Source organism: Tinamus guttatus, unplaced genomic scaffold, assembly GCF_059628265.1.
Source record: "Tinamus guttatus ecotype Peru unplaced genomic scaffold, ASM5962826v1 Tinamus_guttatus_pri_ptg000213l, whole genome shotgun sequence".
Taxonomy (NCBI): Eukaryota; Metazoa; Chordata; class Aves; order Tinamiformes; family Tinamidae; genus Tinamus; species Tinamus guttatus.
Window position 1 is genome coordinate 4,478,077 of NW_028288747.1, and position 17,621 is coordinate 4,495,697.

The following is a 17,621-nucleotide window of genomic DNA, read 5'->3' on the forward strand; positions in this document are numbered from 1 at the left end:
AATGGAATTACAAAACCAAAAGTCTTAATGTCAGACTATGTACATTTGCTTGCTTAAATTAGATCCAGATAACTGATGATGACATCTAAGATATTGCTTACAGATTTAAAAGCCTCATTGCTATGCAAACACATCCTTCAAACTTAAATACTATTTGCATTAGCTGACTTTCTGCATCTATTGGAAACAGTGCAGTTAGTAAAGCTTGCTTAGTTTATATATAATGCTACAATTGTATTCATTTAATCAACTTTTTCTTACAGAATGAGCAGCTTAAATAAAAAAACGTTTCACACATCCAACTTTTAATCAGCTTAAAATTATATAAGAATAAATAAATGTTTCATGAAAGACTGAAAGCTGTTGCTTCGAACAGCAGATTTCCTAGCGAAGGGTGGCTGCGTAGCAGCAGGCTCGTGTCGGGCTGCCAGCGTCGCGCGCCATGACGGCGTCACCCCGGCTCGTGACAGGGTCACCCCGGCTCGTGACGGCGTCACCCCGGCTCGTACCTTTAGCTCGCGCCGGAGAGGCAGGCGAGGAGCTGGTCAGAGGCTTCCTGAGGGCGCTGTAGGAGCCCTGCGCGTCGGCGCGGCCCGCGCCGGGCCGGCCCGCGCTCTGGTCGCTCTGCGCCCTCTGATGACTTACGGCGGGTTCCGACTTCCTCCTTTTTCTGTAGTCGCTCGCGGTGCTCGCAGAACTGCACAAATAATCAGTATAACTCATCAGGAATAAAAAGGTAAGTCTGTAGCTATGGAGATACATAGCTATAAAAACTGTAAAATGCAGAACTGCAGACCCATTGCTGCAGCATTCCCTTTATAGATTCAATATTGCCAGAAGAAATACATCACAAATATGCAAAGGCGAGAAGCACTGCTCTCAACTTTCTTACAGTGTTTCACAGAGAAAAGCTGAAATAAAGTTCGTTCTTAAATAAAATAACCTAATTGTTTTATTTAATATCTCTACATAATTTTCCAAGTCTCACTTGAGGCAGAAGCTCAAGGATGTCAGTAGAAAGACCCAAAATACAGAGTGTATTTTGAATGCAAACTGTAAAACAAAGAGTTACACTTTGGTATCAAAAGAGGAATATCGTCTCCCCGCACACCTCTCCTTTGTTGGCATTTCACAAATCACATGTTAAAATCCAACACTTCCCAACATCTAGCGGCCTCAGGAGACACTAAAAGCTCTCAGGCTGCATCATCTGTCTGCTGAAATTACCTGAGTCTCCTCCTTACCTGGAGGGCCTGTCCAGGCCTCTGTCTGTTGAAGAGTGATGATACAAGTAAGTCTGTGAAAACAAATAAATGAATGCTTTATGTCTATATGTGAAATAAAAAGCTGACAATTTCCAGTTACAACGTTTGATTATTCATTTAAAACGTTACTCTGTGACAAAACCTATAGTAAAGACTGTCATATTAACATCCTGTGCATTCCAGCACACCAATACTGCAGTATTTCATGAGAAGTTATATACTTTCTGAAAAGCATCACTAGCTTTCTTTTCATTGTATATTTTGGAAACCATTGTCTTTTTTCTGAAGAACTACTAAATAAGGATCCAGAGCCTTGTTTCTTTATATCCTTTTCAAAAATGGATACAGAACAGTATGATTTACTATGAAAACATAACCAAATAAATAATTCTTTGATGCACAAGTAAGGCCTGCAGAGCTCCAGCCCAGTTACTCACCACAGTCCCACAACTGATTATACCCAGAAACTTTTTCTATCAGTGGTCAAAAGATCCATGATTTTTGCAGCAAAATGTTCCTTTGGAGACCAGTCTTCCCTTGCTTTGGAAGTAGCTACTGCGCAAAGCCTAGAAGACGGAATGAACTATTGCAACTACTCTGCAGTTTTACTGATGCTACAAATTCACTGTTAAAAGACCATTGATTTTAAATCAATCATCTCCTGCTTTTCAAGGCTGCAGCCAGAATTAGGCAATACTCCCATTTTGCTAACTAGCAAATGAACTGCACGGTCCCTGTGCACCTTCTTCCTGAGCACAAAGCAGCTTCTCTCAAATTTACTTTCAGTTCCTGCGGTACCGTTTCAGCGGGGGGCCATGGGCTGGAAGCAGAACTGCCGTTCAGCTTTGCCAGCTGCAGGGACTAACGTTCTCTCCACAACCCTGTGGCAGAGGGAGCACTAGCATGGACTTCCATCAGGTAACCACGGTAAACGTGAGCCGGATCCTCCGGGCAGCTGGCGCACAGTTCTTGTTCCTCTTACTTTGGTAGACATTGTGGAAATGAGTCAGCATCAGGTTGTCACGTTGATAAACTGGATTATAGTAACTCTGGTGCTTCACTGAGAGCCAGCACCATCCCATGACCTGGTGACCAGGGCACTGGCCTGTAAGTGAAAGAGTTTTCTTCCTGGCCTATTTTGGGGTTTCTTGATATGACCTTGAACAGTTCAGCACAGCAGATCATCCCTCATTTTGTGGGAAATTCCAAAGTATTCAAATGTCTTGGAAAAAAAGGGAAACCTGAGGTTTTGGTTACAACTACTTCGTTTTCTTCTGATTTGTTTTAAAATGTACAAATATTGTTCTGCTTTAATCCTGTGTGTTGAACTCACCAGCCTTCCCATCAGTTCCGAGGGGAAGCAATGCAACGGCCAGGAGAAGCTTTTCCCAAGAAATACAAGCTCCAGGGGTGATGAGTCTTTGAGAGATTTTAAATGTTCTTTCACTGCATCAGAGGCAAAGCTGGGGAAATTGCTCTGCTCTGATGAGATTCTTCCTTTTGAATCAAATTGCTCCCATCAGAGCTGAATTAGCCCACAGGCTCTAAAACTGCTTTCAAACAACAACAACAAAAGACTCTTGTAATGCCTTCCATTGTTCCATATAACAAATACTTATTTTCTTTTTTTCTTAAATTGAGAATTAAAAGGAAATCTATTCCTCTTTTTCTTATCTTTGCCCTTCCACTGCTGCATTATATCCTGAATTTTCAGACTGGGGCAACCACTGCTCTAGTGCTGGCAACCTACAGTTCTGTTCCAACGGCTACACTATGGAAGAAAGAGTGGAGCTGAAAATAAAAAATAAAAGCTCCAGACAGCACTTCAGTGCCGAGCTCCATGAAAAGGGCTGCTGGTCATGCCGTCCCTTCCAGCACATCCAGCACTGCCTGCAGACACAGTGGGGCAGAGGAGACGTGGTCCCCCTGGGCGCCAGCCGAGGCTGTGCTCTTGGGCCGTGCTGTTCCACACAGGGTTTTTCCCTGTTAGGAAGAACATAGAAGCTTCTGGAGTACAAACAAGTTTTATCATCACAATATATGATTTTCCTTTATTTGCCAAAGCCAAACTATTTTTCCGCAAGGAAAAGTAATTTTTCACAAGTTTTCCTAGTGAAACTGGATTTTTAAAAAGACATCTGTCATTACATTGTTCTTCAGTGATAAACAATCTAAATGTGACACTTCAAAAAAAAAAAAAAAAAAAAAAAAGGCAACTTGAGGGTTGGATTAGCAAAGTGAAACACAGGAATGGGTATGTGTAAACCAAAGTATTTTAGGTATTGTAACCCTACCCTGCTCATTAAAATCAAACAATCTAAACATGTGAACGTGAGCGGTGCCACGCGACCTGCTGTTGGGAAGCAGCAAAGCACCAGCTTGCTTCTCCATAGGCAGCCTCAGCAGCAGCCTTTGCTTTTGGAGCCAGTTCTGTTATGGAGGATTCCTAATGGTCATTATATAATCTCGGACCGTTAGCAGCTGTCAAGAAATTATCCCTGTTTTTATTTCTCAGGATCTGGAATATGTATGGGGTTAGCGATGAGTGCGTTGTTGTTAACCCACTCTGTTTGAACAAACATGGTATTTTTAAAAATTATCTTTTGACGGAGGTCTTTACTCTTGCATCTTTCCCATTCTAAACAGTTCATGTTTTCAAGCTTTTCTCTACATCTGAAGCTGAATACTGCTTTATTAAGTAGAAAACAGTTCTCCCGTAAGTGTCCACCTTCAAGGTTTTAAGAAAAACATTTAAAATAACTGAGGTCTGTCTGCAACAAAACCGTAACACACTCAGCCGCTCACACCAGAGCAGCTGTAAGCGCAGCCCTCGCTCCTGCCCAGGGGAAGCAAAGGCCTCTGAGCTCCCTGCGCTTCCCTCTCCCCCCCGAAACCCTCCCAGCAGAGGTGCCCACCCCGGGGGCCTCCTGCGGCCCTAACGGCCGAGACCTGACCACGGAGAGCTGCCTTATCCACAGGCTTCTTCCCTAAGGAAGTAATTCCCAGTAAATCCTGTTTCGGTAATCAACCTAGGACAGTGAAATTCTGTCGTTTATCCGTTGGCTATTACACAGCATTTCCCTTTCCGCCCTGTATAATACTTGTACCTTGAACTTAACGTGCCCCACCCCCTACTTTCCGTAATGCCTTCCTTGAAGCTTCCTGTGTGTGGAAGATGCTGCAAGGCGGCACATTGCTGTGCGGGAGCGATTCGCACCGCGGGTTACAGGATCCCGCACAGGCCGTGCGGGCTGTAAGTTCTACCTACAGAGCGAGCTGCGCTCAGCTGGCGTGGAAGGGAAAATGGAAACACACAGCGCACCTGAGTATGGGCTGGTTTGTTTGCTTGTACGGCCAAGAGCAGCTGTCACTTCTGTAGGCACCCTCCCAACCTCTGTGCCTTCCTAGAGCCACCTGCAAGTCACCTCCAGGTAGCAAGTGCCAAAAAATGAAAGCTACATAAGCACCCCTAGAGCATTCCACACTGCCCTATCTGGATAAGCACTGCCTGACAAAAATAATGTAGAGCCTGCCTGCCTAAACAACCAAATCTTGATTTTGCTGAAAGCTTTGATTCCGTTCTGTTCAATAAAATATCTCTGTTTTTATGGTTCAGCCAGTGTTTTAGTTGCTTTCGTACATGAAGGCTTTAATGAAAATAAAGTTAGGCAAAAAACAAATGGGCAAAAGCTGTAAACAATAAGCAGGCTTGCCTGCATGAAGGTTGAATTTAATACTTTAGCAAGTTCTGTTGCAATATTTTGCTTCCTTGGAAAAATTGTTAATTCACTTGTAATTTGCAGAATTTGCATAATACAACATATTCAAAGATTCAAGTTTCAAAACTTTTCCAATTTCAAAGATAATTTGTCTATTGAAAGACAATTGTCAAATTAAAGATGAAATTGGTATTATTTAATAATTATTTTACCTGGGCATGATTGCTCCTGATCCTACATGATCCTGAGCATGATTATAATTGAAATAACCATATACTAGGACTTTTAAATGGTTTTCTCCAAAATACAGATTCCTCTTAGTATCACTGGAGCGAGAAGTTTATTATCTGAGAGAACTGCCCAATTTCACGACCACGAGGGTCTCTGGCCCAGGTAAAAAACTTTGAACCAAGCCAGAACAACTTGCAATGCTGCTAACTGTTTAGGGCCTCAGTTTCAGCTTAATTCCTGAAGACACTAGGGAAGATGAGAGTGAACAGCAAATACGAATGAGGCAAAGCCACCCTATGAAGTGGAGGTGTCATTACGGGAGTCACTGACTTCTGCCCTAACACTCTAAACAGGGGGGAAGGAGAAGGAATGAAGGCCTGGATCGCTCCCCACTCAGAGCGGGGCAGGAAGCGCCCACTGCCCCATCTTGATGCATTTCGTTCAGAGTAATGGCAGTGATTCTCAATTCTGCAGTTACAAATTTCTAACATGAGAAATAATAGCTCAGCCACAAAGGCTTTCACTTGACATACAGAATTTGCAGACAGATATTTTAAAAATATATTATTTGTGACAGTGCATTAATTGTATCTAAAGCCAATACGCTTGCCCAAATCTGAAGAAGTGGGAGTTTGTCAAGAGTGAGAGACATATGGTCTGTCGTGCAATTTTGAGTGTTAATCACTGAGAGGTTTGGGGAATATGGACTCACAGTTCCTAGGATAATAAGAGCAACATCCATTTGTACTAGTGATCTGGAAAGATATGAAGACAGAGACACAGTGATTGTGAATTGGAAATGTTTCAAGGCTGCTGGAAAGAAATGAGTGCATTTTAACAAGTTTAGGAACAAATGACGAGCTCTCCAACCCTTTTTCCCCAAGAGATTCATCTGAAAAAGAATCATTCATTTACCTCATTGGAAACACCAGGAGAACTGTCTTGAACATAGTCCAAAAGTTTTTTGGGTGGCTGCATCATATAAGCAGAAGTGCAGAGATGAAATGGAGGAGAATCAATGGCAGCAAGGAGTGAAACATGTGGAGAAGGTGACACAGTTAGAAACTAAGTGTTGACAGCATCAGATAATAGAGTGACACATATGGGTAGAATGGAAAAAAGTGTTAAAATATTTTAAAAATTATTAAGCATCTTAATAAAATGTTAGTAATTTTAGGTAGTAACATGTCCAGATTGAATGATTGAATCAATACTAGCAGTTTCAAATACTAGTAAGACAGAAGAGGATAAAGCATATCAGTTGTGTTTTGTTGGGGAAATCTCTCAATACGCTTCATTTTACAGAAGATGTTTTATTCTCAGATTATCAGTATTTGTAAAATATTGCTGACATGATCTTCAGAAGAATGTTTATGCCTACCTAAAGGAAGGAAAGATGATTAAAATAGTTTGAATGGCTAGATTAAGGGAGATTAAAGTTGATCAGTGCTAAATGCAATATATTACAAAGACTGGACAACAAATTAAACTCAGATATACTTAACTATTTTCTATTTTTAGGAGATATTCAATGAATATTTTTTAAAGGTGAGATTAGAAAAATAAAACTTTTTTTTTGTGAAAACACGAGCAGATTTAAAGTGTCTCAGTTCAAGCAGGTGCCCAGCTTGAAAATAAAGCTATCCTATAACCTTTGTGTTCAGGTACAAAACGGGTATTCTGCATGTGGGAATGCAAGAGGGAAAAAGTGAAGGAAAAATCAATATTCAGTGTGCCATAGGCAACTTGCACTTGGGCTCATGCATTTAGATTTGGATTTATTTCTTCATATAAAATAACTGATTTGTAACTTAGCATCAATAATGCAGACAGATTTTTTTTCTGCTCTTCAAGACAGTTCAATTTTAATCCAGCGAAGTAAAAAGATTTGTAAAGAACAGTAAACAGTCCTGTTTAGCATGCAACTTATATTGCCCATAAATGTTTACATCTTACAGCTTGTCTCATCTGTAGTCAATACTAAAGCTACTGAAGTCACTACTACAGCAGATTAAGGGTCAAATTAACAAACCATAGTTATAGGCATTAGACTATCTTACTGACCTTTCTCAAAAAAAAAAACTATGGGTGGATGGTTGCTGAATTTGGTCATTTGTAAATTTCTCATTATAAAAATATTTTCCCTAAAGTTTAAACATTAATATTCTGTCCTCACTTACCGGACGTCCAAACTCCAGTTCTGAAAAGAATTTATACCAGGGTTCATTTTCTAAATCTATGTCATCTGGATTTATGCGATCAGTCTGGAGCAGTGGTGAAGGAAAAGGGAAGGAAAAGGCACACACTGAGCAAAGTGCTGGAAATGCTGGGTCACTTTAACAATACACATGCACACACACACGAAAAACAAGTAAGGGGAAGGAATGGAATAAAAGAATGAAGATGGCTTTTAAGATGGAGAATATTTTTGTTCAAGTCCTGTCATCAACCACTAGCTTCAATACTTTTGTTGCTGTTGTTGATGCTTTTCCAGTGAATAGAAAATGTCAAACATTTTAAAATTACTCTTTTCAATCTAAGAGGGCTCTCTGACCACCTCTGCAAACATCACTGTGTCTAGAACATTTAATGCTGCTAGAGAGTGCTGGTTATGAGTAAGTGACTGCCATCCCCAGCGCAGGCCCATCCCAGCAGCAGCAGAAACACAGCTTTGCCAGCACTGCTCCCAGCCGCCTCGCAAAGCAAGTCCATTCTGGATGCTGCACTCCTGCAGCAAGCACTGAGCGGAGACGAGCACGGATCAGGCTTACTAAAAGTCATCTGACCTATGAAATGCAACCATTATATTTTAAATTCTTATGCTCAAAAACAAGGAGCAAAACTATACACTCCATAATATTAGTTTTGGCAGTATTTTGTAAAACTTCATCTCCCACAGCCTTGCTGACTTAATCAAGCTTAATGTATATCAGTACTTAATGTACTGATGTAATTATGTTCATCAGAAAATGCTCACAGCAAAGCGAAAGCGCAGGAGCTGAAAGCAGCATTAAGAAAGCTTTTCACCAAACAGATGTCAGATCTACTCAGGCAGCACGGAAACACGAGAGCGCAGAACACTAGTGCTCCCAGTGGGATAACTGCATCCATTGCACACTCAGTTGCCTAAACTCTTTTCTAAATAGCTCTGGTTCCTGTGTAGAATCTGATGCAAGCTGCCTTGCAGTGCAGAACTACAGTAAAGAGGTACTTTAAAAAGCTTTGAAGCAGAAAAATCATCTTGTTAAAGCTGTTTTTGCATTTCCACAACTATACTTATCAGAAGTGGGACACTAACTCTGGTGTAACCTAGAAAGCAGCCCTCAAAGGAGGAGGCAGGTCCTGCATGAAGAATGATAATGTGGATTAAGAAAGTAACACGTTCTTCCTCCGAATCGAGCTGTTGCCAACGTACCAGAGGAATCAAACGACACAGAGTTATTTCTGTCTTCTGTAAGAGATAACACTGACTGTGCCCTCGAGCATTGAAGGTAATTAAACATCTTGCAGGTTTTGGTGACACCAGCTCAGCAGCCCCTTGGGGCTACCTGGTGCTCACACGGCAGGGAGCTGTTCGGGCTCTCCCTGGACACCCGCTGCTCCCCTAACAGCTTTACCCTTCCGATGCCCACGCGTCCTCCTCAGGCCAGGGCGGTCTGGCCGGAGCGGGAAGCGGGCGCTGGGACCAGGCCGCGAAGCCGCGCTGGAGTTTTGCGCCGCCTGCGGCTGCCCAGGGTTGGAGTTGGCGCAGGGCCCCGTGGCTCCCTCCAGGCCAGGGCAGCGACGAGGGGGCCCCGCGGCGGCTCCTGCGCCAAGGCCTTTCCCAGCAGCTCTTCCCGGGCGCCACCTCGCACACGCCGGGATGCAGCGCGGGCATTAGGCAAACGCGGGCGTTGAACGTGTCAGGTGAACGGCTGCGCCAGGATCCGCACAGTCACATCGCTATCTGGCACCTGCAAATCCAGACACCTCGCCGAAGTTTCTTTGGAAAAACGGACTGAGATGTTTGTCAGAAGTCTGGCTTTGGCACTTTAGCTCCAAAAAGTCTTTTTTATTTTAAGATTTTGTTACAGTTCCCAGGCACAAGCATATTGACAAAGTCTCTCCATATCCTTTGTAATGTCATATTATAACACACCTAAACATATGATTTACCCAGCTGCTTCTGATGTAAATTTAAAGCACACTCAAAACAATGTTTTTAGTTGATAGTAAGTATTACTTGGGATCAGATATTGAGCAGCATTTTCTAATACCCAGCTTGCTTATTGGAAACAACCGCCCACTTGAGGAAACCCGGCCACAACTGGGATACGGCAGAGGAAAAGAAGGAGCATTTTACTGAATCGCAGAAACATCAGAAAATCTCCTGTACCGCCTGGTTACTGCTTGGAAGATTATCTGACAGGTTAAGGTCATTTTTTGTAAGAATACTTTTTGATGCAGTTTAGTCTACAATTTAATTTTGTAACTTGCATTCTCTTACCTTTAGTCATAATTTCAAAGCACCAACCAACCTGAAGTCCCCATTTTTTGTAGATGTTTTTCACTCTTTAAAGTTCAAGTTACAGAAGAAAAAAATAATACTCTTCCAGATACTGCATGAGTCAGCAGCAGAAATTACAGCCATTCGCTATGTCCATAACAAAAACAACCATCAATCCATGATGGATGTATCCATTTAATTTTATTGCCTTTTTTTTTTTAAATTAGGTTTATTCTCAAAATCTTTCCTTATACTGAATCCTTCCAAACTGCTGGAAGGTCATTTGCTATATTTGTCTCTAATTATTAGTTTTACATTTAATTTCATTTCATTAGATTATTCCCAAGTTTCTACACTAATCCCCAGTGTTGCCAGTTTAATATCCAAATCAATAATAGAAAAGTTGACCTTACAAATTCATGTGCCCTGTTTAGTATCATACAATGTAGAGGGTATTTTTTGCAGATCAGTTTGACATTAGAAAGGCAGTATTATAAATACTGTTGGAGAAAATTTTGATTTTCCTAGTTTGGTAAAACTGATATAGTAAAAAATTTTAATTCAGATGTTATAAATTCCATATATTACAATATTAATTGAGCTACACTACATGGTTTAATGTTTCCTATTCTACTTAGTATTTTTCTTTTAATATCATCTGAACTTTTTTTTAATACATTAGAAGGAAATATTTTTGCTTTGTCAAAGTGAAATCAAACTACTGAAACAGTTCTAAAGTTGCAGTTTTCATCTGAATTTGGAGAAAATCCAATATTTTTGCATGTCAGCTTATCCTAGCTTCACAGAAATATATTTTGAATTACACTATTGATCATCCTGTAACCAGCTGTGCATTATACTTCCCATATCAGGTTCTACGAACACAGGAAAGCAAATGCTTTAGTGAAACCAAGTATTTTGGTAATATGTCTCAAAGGAAGTATTTAAATTTAAAAAGCTAAATGTTTTTAAATCAACAGCAGAAATTCCAAGTTAATAAAATTCTGATAGCTTACTCTACTGTAAAGTACCATTATGCTTGTCTCAGCACTTTTGCATTTTCAAATCTTTTAGAAAAGTGAATTATAGGCCAAAAGCCCCTCTCCATTCCACCCATAAACATTATTTCCTCGGCTGCGGAGGCCTGTTCTCCGCACAGGCATTTGCTCCTATTCACACGAGCTCCTAGGCTCAGCTTGGACAATGCAAGTCTGACATTGCCCTTGGCTAAAGCAGCTCCTTACGTGCAGCAACTAAGGTTCTTCCGCACACAGATATTCACGGACCCAGCAGGGCTCGTATCTATCCTCCCAAATCAGAGCATCAAAAATAAAATGAATAAGCAATTTGGGAAAAAATAAAGAACAAAAAAGGAAAAAAGAAACTGCAAGAATAATCTCCAAAATTCACTTTTTCCTCATTTAATACGCTCACTAAAATTGCAAAATTGTATCCATGTTCCCATTCAGCAGCAATGCAGTTCCGGTATGAATTATTCATTTTTTACTAGCATAACATGAAAAAAGTAGTTAGAAAGGCAAGGGCATTCTTGAAATACACTGTGGTTTTTGTAATTTTAACTTGTGGGATTGGAAAGGCTAACCTGAACGTACGGAGCAAGCAAACAAAATGCTCCAAACAAACGTCATCACTTTTTGCATATAGTAAGTTGAGTTCAGCTTGACAGTTAATAGTAATTCACATGAACTTGGGAGAACCTGCTAACTTATTAGATTGATTAATTAGTAGTCCATGCAGAAATGCTAACCTCCTTCTTGAAAAAACAGCATCAGTTTTGCAAGAACCTTATTTCACAACCACACGCTTATTTTCTAGCTAAACAAAGTTACATTCCTGCAAAGACAGCAAAGGTCTAATGGAAAGGCCCCTAGTACAGCTGTGTCACATACTACTGACCTCCTGTATGTTCTAAAATTCAACCACTTGGTTAATTTACTCTAAACTCATAAATTCTATGAACACATGTGTAATGCAGTAATAGATAAGCAAATAATAATTGAGTATCAGTTACATAAACTGTTTCTCTCAAACTGGACTCCATCAACCATTGCACCTCAAGAAAAATCCCAAGAAAAGAAAATATTGTCACTGATACAAACCGATTTTACTAAAGTAGTAAGGAATTGAGATAGCATAAAGAAAAATTAGAGCACTTGGCTGAATGTGTTTTTCAATAAACGAGAACTTATGTTAGTGGCTATTTTTGCATGCATTAAGCTTAGTGTTATCAGATACCTTTGTGAAAAAATCCATGATTGCAACCATTATTCAGAAAGCAGGAATGAAGAGTTTTCATTCCATGTTAACACAATCACAGAGGGACCCCCCGAGCTTACTGAGCCCAGCTCCCCGCTCAAAGCAGGTCGGATCAGAGCAGGCTGCTCAGGGCTCTATCCAGTTAAACTTTGAACACCTGAAATGGCGGAGATTCCACAGCCTCTCCGGACAACCTGTTCCAAAATTTCATCAAAATCTGCTTAAGGATATGATTGGACTTGCCCTGAAAGCATGAATAGTTTATTTTTATGCATTAATTAATCAGGTGCCATATGTGCTGTTAATACGACTGAAAATGTGATAAATAAAAAGGAGTGCTGGAGATGAACGCCAACTAGAACAAACAACTTCCATTAATTTATAATTCTGTTCATCACTATTCATCATCCGTAACGTCTGCGCAGTGATCTTCAATTTCTTGATAATGCTGGAAGAATGAAATACACCAAACCCACATTTTCAACACAAACAGCAGGAAAGAGAAGCTAAAAATTCCTGTGAAATCACATTTGACAAAACACCTTAAATAATCAAAGTAGTTATAATCAATAGCAAATAAATAAAAGGTCTCTCACCACACCTCTTCCTGCACGTCACCATTTCACTCATGTCTCTTACCGGTCTTTCATGTTCAAGGATCGATGACTTTCCCGGCTCGTATTCGAAAATACTTCTTGGTTCAGAGCGGAATTTGCGAGTATCTACCTTTCTGTCAGGGGGGTCCCAGGCATTTCTAAATAACAAACAGGAGCAGTTCAGTTGGACTGGCTTCCCCACCTGCTGTACAGCTGCACGCAAGAGATGCACGGACATCGCACAGGCATCACACATTAAATTCCGCAACCCTTCTCATTATGGACTTCACTGTGAAATGTCTGGCCCAGCAGCCCATCATTTTAACCACTGTATCACCTTAACCCACTTACTGCAGATAAATGCAGTAGAGTTGGAAAATTATGGAAATCCCCAGCCTGTGTGATCCCTCATACTCTTCCTAGAGGATCAGTTTAATTTTTTTTTCTGACATATCCACTCACAATACCGTGACATACCTCCTCGAATCTCAGATTTATTATTATTAAAGGAGAATGCTGCAGTGACAGGAAAGGAGCGGCTGGCAGTAGCTCTCAGCAGCAGCACAGTGTAGCTGAGGAGCTGGGCATCCCTGAGGCCAGGACTGGCACCGCGCGTCTTAGCGCGCAGGAGGTGAGACAGGAGGGGCAGAGCACCCTGCCTGGCTGCTGCAGGGCTTATCATCAAGCTCCACGAAGGGAGCTCTGAGGGTCTCCCTTTCTGTGTTAGCGGGGCACCGAAACCACTTCCATGGGGCTGGCTAAGGAAATCCAAACGTCGTGGCCTCTGGGAGGCAGCCCGACTGCAACGCTGCCCTCAGCTACAGCAGCAGCCAAACTCTGCAGCCAGCCGCTGAGCCAAGTGTCTGCTACTGCAGATCGTACGAGATCCTATTTCTTCCTCCTCTGATGCATGGTACATCTGCTGATTGATGTTTTAGCCATTATATTAAAATTTTTCAAAACTCCAAAATCATAAACTGATTTTTTTTAACACTTCAGGTGCTCATTTCTTGTATTATTTATTCAAATTGATGATTTTTTATTTGAAACAATTTAATATTCATTTAACTTCTACATGCAAAAATGTTTAGTGTCAAAGCTGAAAAATGGCCAGAATTTGTTGCTTGAGGCTGTTCAAGACAGTTGCCTTGCACCTACAAATGGCACAAGAACAAATGCTTTTAGAATTAAAACATGCACATGCAGGGGCACATAAAAATGTATAATAATGTATATTAACACAAAGTATACATAAATGCAAACACTAAAGAAAAACCTGTATTCCTGACGTAGCGTCAACAGCTATGAGGAGGATTCTAGGTTTTGCACACAGAGCATTTTTCATGTTTTTACCAGAGGGATAAGCAGTTATTTCCTGAGCTAACAGGAATTAACTGCTACCAGACTTGATTTATCTGTTTTCATGCAGCAAGTGAGAAGTGATAAGAAATCTGAAATGTCCTTTCAATGTGATCTATCAAAAACACAGATGGAGATTTAAAAAATGGGGAATACGAAATTCTTCACAGCTCTGGGGAAATGAGGGATGACTGTTAGACCCTTACAGCTTTCCTTTCCTTGAATTTCTATTTACTGAATCATTTAGGTCCTGTCCCTTTCCTAGTGGATACCACGAAGAGCCCTTCCTGCTCAGAGTGCCCCTTTAGGACAATTGTGCCACACAGGCGCCTAAAATACCAGTGAAGACATCCCCAATGACATCACTGTCCCTGAGCAAAGGCAGTCCCATCACTTGTATAGCTGCTGTTTTATCCTTCACGACATCCTGTACTTGGATTGCTGCACGTGCCAACAACAGTGACAACACATTAACGTACTTTTCTGACGCAGACCTTTCCCGCAGACGATGGGGTGGAACCGGAGGCGCCACATGAGGAGGTGGCAGAGGGGATGAAACCTTAAAGGCATCGGAGCTGCTGTCAGAAGCACTTTTAGATAGTGGTCTGTACGTCTGTGTCTTCGCAGCTGGGTGCGCCTGAGCAGAGAAGGATGGACTGTAGCTACCTAATAACAGTGACAAACAGAAACAGTCACAGTGTGAGAGGGCGTTTCAATAAACGAGACATGCAAGACTGCGAGACCTCACAGTTAATAAAGCTGTGATATTATAAAAAGGTATAGATGCTTTATGAAAAGCACATTGTTACATAATACATCCTTATAATGCCTGGGTATTTGCATACACCTCTACAGGCCCGCAGGTAGGTACAGTACAGGTCACAACTAACAGGGTGGAGGGTTAATGGCCGTATGTGTCCACCAGAGCTGTTAATGGCAGCCTGTCACACCTAGGGCTCGTCCTGCTACTCGGTTGTTCTTAGGTTCAGGAGGAGCAGGAGGGCAGGAGCCAGCTCGGCCTTTATGGCTTTTTAATAGCACCTTTCAGCTTGGGACAATTCGGAAGCCAGACACCTCAAATAAGATCTTGAACAACTGGCACACACAAATGCTGTCACTGACACAACACAAATACTGAAATGGAAGAATTTCAAATGGGATTTCTGCATAAGGCACTATGTTTTTTTTCTATGCATATAGTGTAATCACACTTTTAATTTTGGTTCTAGTAAATATTTCTGCCACCTCTGAAAGATGCATCCATTACGTAAGCTTTTGACAAATATGTCATTCCTGCAGCTAAATGATATAAATCTAGGTGTCTATAGCACAAACGAACAAGAGCACAGAACAGAAACATCTGTTTCTGTATATTTTCTGTATATCTGTATATTTTAAAAAGGTGCTCTAAGGACAACCCCCTCAAATATATTTGTCTTCCCATATATGTAATTAGCATTTGTACATTCACACCATAGTTCCCTTTTCATTTTGACATGAAAAGGCCGAGTTAGTCACAACCATTAGTGAAAATAAATGCAGTGCAGTCAGAAACTACAGTATTACAATGTATTCCATCTGCAGAAAGAGACCCACAGCTGCAATACATTTCTGTAGCAAGGATGAAACCAAAATTAAACTTGATTTGGGAAAAACGACATGAAAAAACACCAACTGAGATCAAACAAAATGATTAAAAGCTGTGTTTATATAAATATCACACAAGCAAGCCTGACTGGCTGACTATCCCTATTACTTGTTGACATTAACAAAGCGTCGCTGTGAAGGGAGGGAGGGAACGATTCCTACCAGCACTGTATGCATAGGCAGTGTTATACATGTCTGTGTCGTCATCTACAAAAAGAAATACACATGTTACGCAGTGCAACCCCGGCCGCCCACCCAGCCACGCAGCGCTGCTCTCGCAAACGCAGAGGAGGGGCAGGCAGCCAAGCCCCGCACTTCGCCTCATCTCAGGCACGTGTTTTCTGCACGTTTTCTCCCCGTTATACTCACCACAGGCCGTTTTTACCATCTTGCTATGGTAAAAATGGCATTGCCTTGCCATGACACCCACACTGCATAGTCACAGGTTAAGCCCAAATTGCAAAATGTAGCTGTTTGTTTGCCCTTCTCCCTTCCCCACTTCTGCCTTTTGTCAGTTTTATTAGAAACTACTTACTTAGTTGTTGTTCCTACCATGAAAAACAACCTCAAATGTCTATCCATGTGACTAGTGCTCAGAACAGGCCTGGGAAGCAGTAATTTTTCTCTGTTTACAGTTTTGATTCCCTGGTGCCACCACACTGAAGGCAAACTGCACCTCAGTGCAATGAAGCCCTCCTCCTTCCACAGAGGTGAAATGAGCAAAATGCCGTTCATGAAGCTGCTTAACAGCCTTGGATGTCAACCGTGATAAGGGAAGGTAACTCGAAGACCAGTAATGTCATCAAGCCCCCATTTCAATAAAAGCTGATATGACATGAGATGGAAAAAACACAATTTGAACAGAAAGCGCATCCTCAGAGCAGCCTCTCAGCGGCTGGGGTGACACGTCACTCGCTTCATCATGGCAGTTTTTACTTATGTTTAGTAATAAATCCATTCCTCTCAGAAATAAAATCTGTGATCCAATTTAACCCTTGGACTTGATTCGCTATCCCATACTCAGTGAACATTTGGATTTTTACAGGGCAGCCAATCAAAAGGCAGAAAAGTGAATTTCTAAATATCGAGAAATACACAGCCAAGACAAACACATACTCACCAGGCTTATGAACCATATGGATTTGCTTGAACATTGTCTTGTACCAATCCTTCGGCCTGTCAACTGTCTAAATAAAATACAGTTTTCAACAATTAACAAAGAAATAAAATAATCTGTGTGGACAGATTTGATCAAACCTTTAATGATATTTTGGATACAGAGTTAAGGCCCATCATGTTTTGTCCCCCTACTCCATATTACAATTTTTATACCTTTTATTTCAAAGGGTGTATTCCAGTTTTTCATCTAGAAATCTCTGCAACAAATTCTGGAAGGAACTCAGCACTGATGCAGTTTTGGACTCTGACCATGGAGAATTGCAATGCTTAGGAAGACAGGAATTGGTGCTAGAAAAGAGTTTTTCTTCTTAGTGCCCTATATCTGACAGTGACTCCACACATGACCGTGCAGAGTTTCAGCTATTACAAGGCTGTAGGAAGAGCTTCTTTTTAACACCTGCCAATTTCTGACTTAAATTATCTTCAAAATGTTAATGCAGACATACTTGGGAATATTACCAAGAAAAAGAGTTAAGACAATTCTACATTTAAGAGTTAAGCTTTGGTTTGTATGCCAACGGTATTTACCCTTATCAGTATTAAGTTTGCCCTTCCAGGAAACTTAGTTTTCTCTTATTCTTCTATTTTGCAAAGAGGTAAGTAGGTAAACATGATTTATGTATTAATATCACTTATTAATTTTTTATCTTTCCTTTTAAAAACTAAGCAGTCCCAAAGTGCCCAAGCGCTCCTCATATTAACATTTGCTCATGTTTTTAATTTTATTTTTCTCTTGCCCTTTACCTTTTCTCTTTTTGGGGCATCTTTCTTTGGATGGCAGTATTTCAGAAAAATAAGCAATAGTGATTGCACTAAGGCAAACATGCTTTCAGGATTCCCTACTTCTTCCTAGGTCCTAAAA

The 17,621-nt window shown here is 41.0% G+C and overlaps 1 protein-coding gene across 1 annotated transcript in view; it reads right to left on the reverse strand.

The window, feature by feature from the left end:
* SORBS2 (sorbin and SH3 domain containing 2) overlaps positions 1-17,621 on the reverse strand; it is a 114,133-nt gene that overhangs the window by 25,419 nt on the left and 71,093 nt on the right. The window contains 6 exon segments of the mRNA XM_088524655.1: positions 510-697; positions 1,245-1,297; positions 12,618-12,732; positions 14,413-14,599; positions 15,743-15,787; positions 16,701-16,767. Of these exon segments, the coding sequence (XP_088380781.1) occupies positions 510-697; positions 1,245-1,297; positions 12,618-12,732; positions 14,413-14,599; positions 15,743-15,787; positions 16,701-16,767 (655 nt within the window).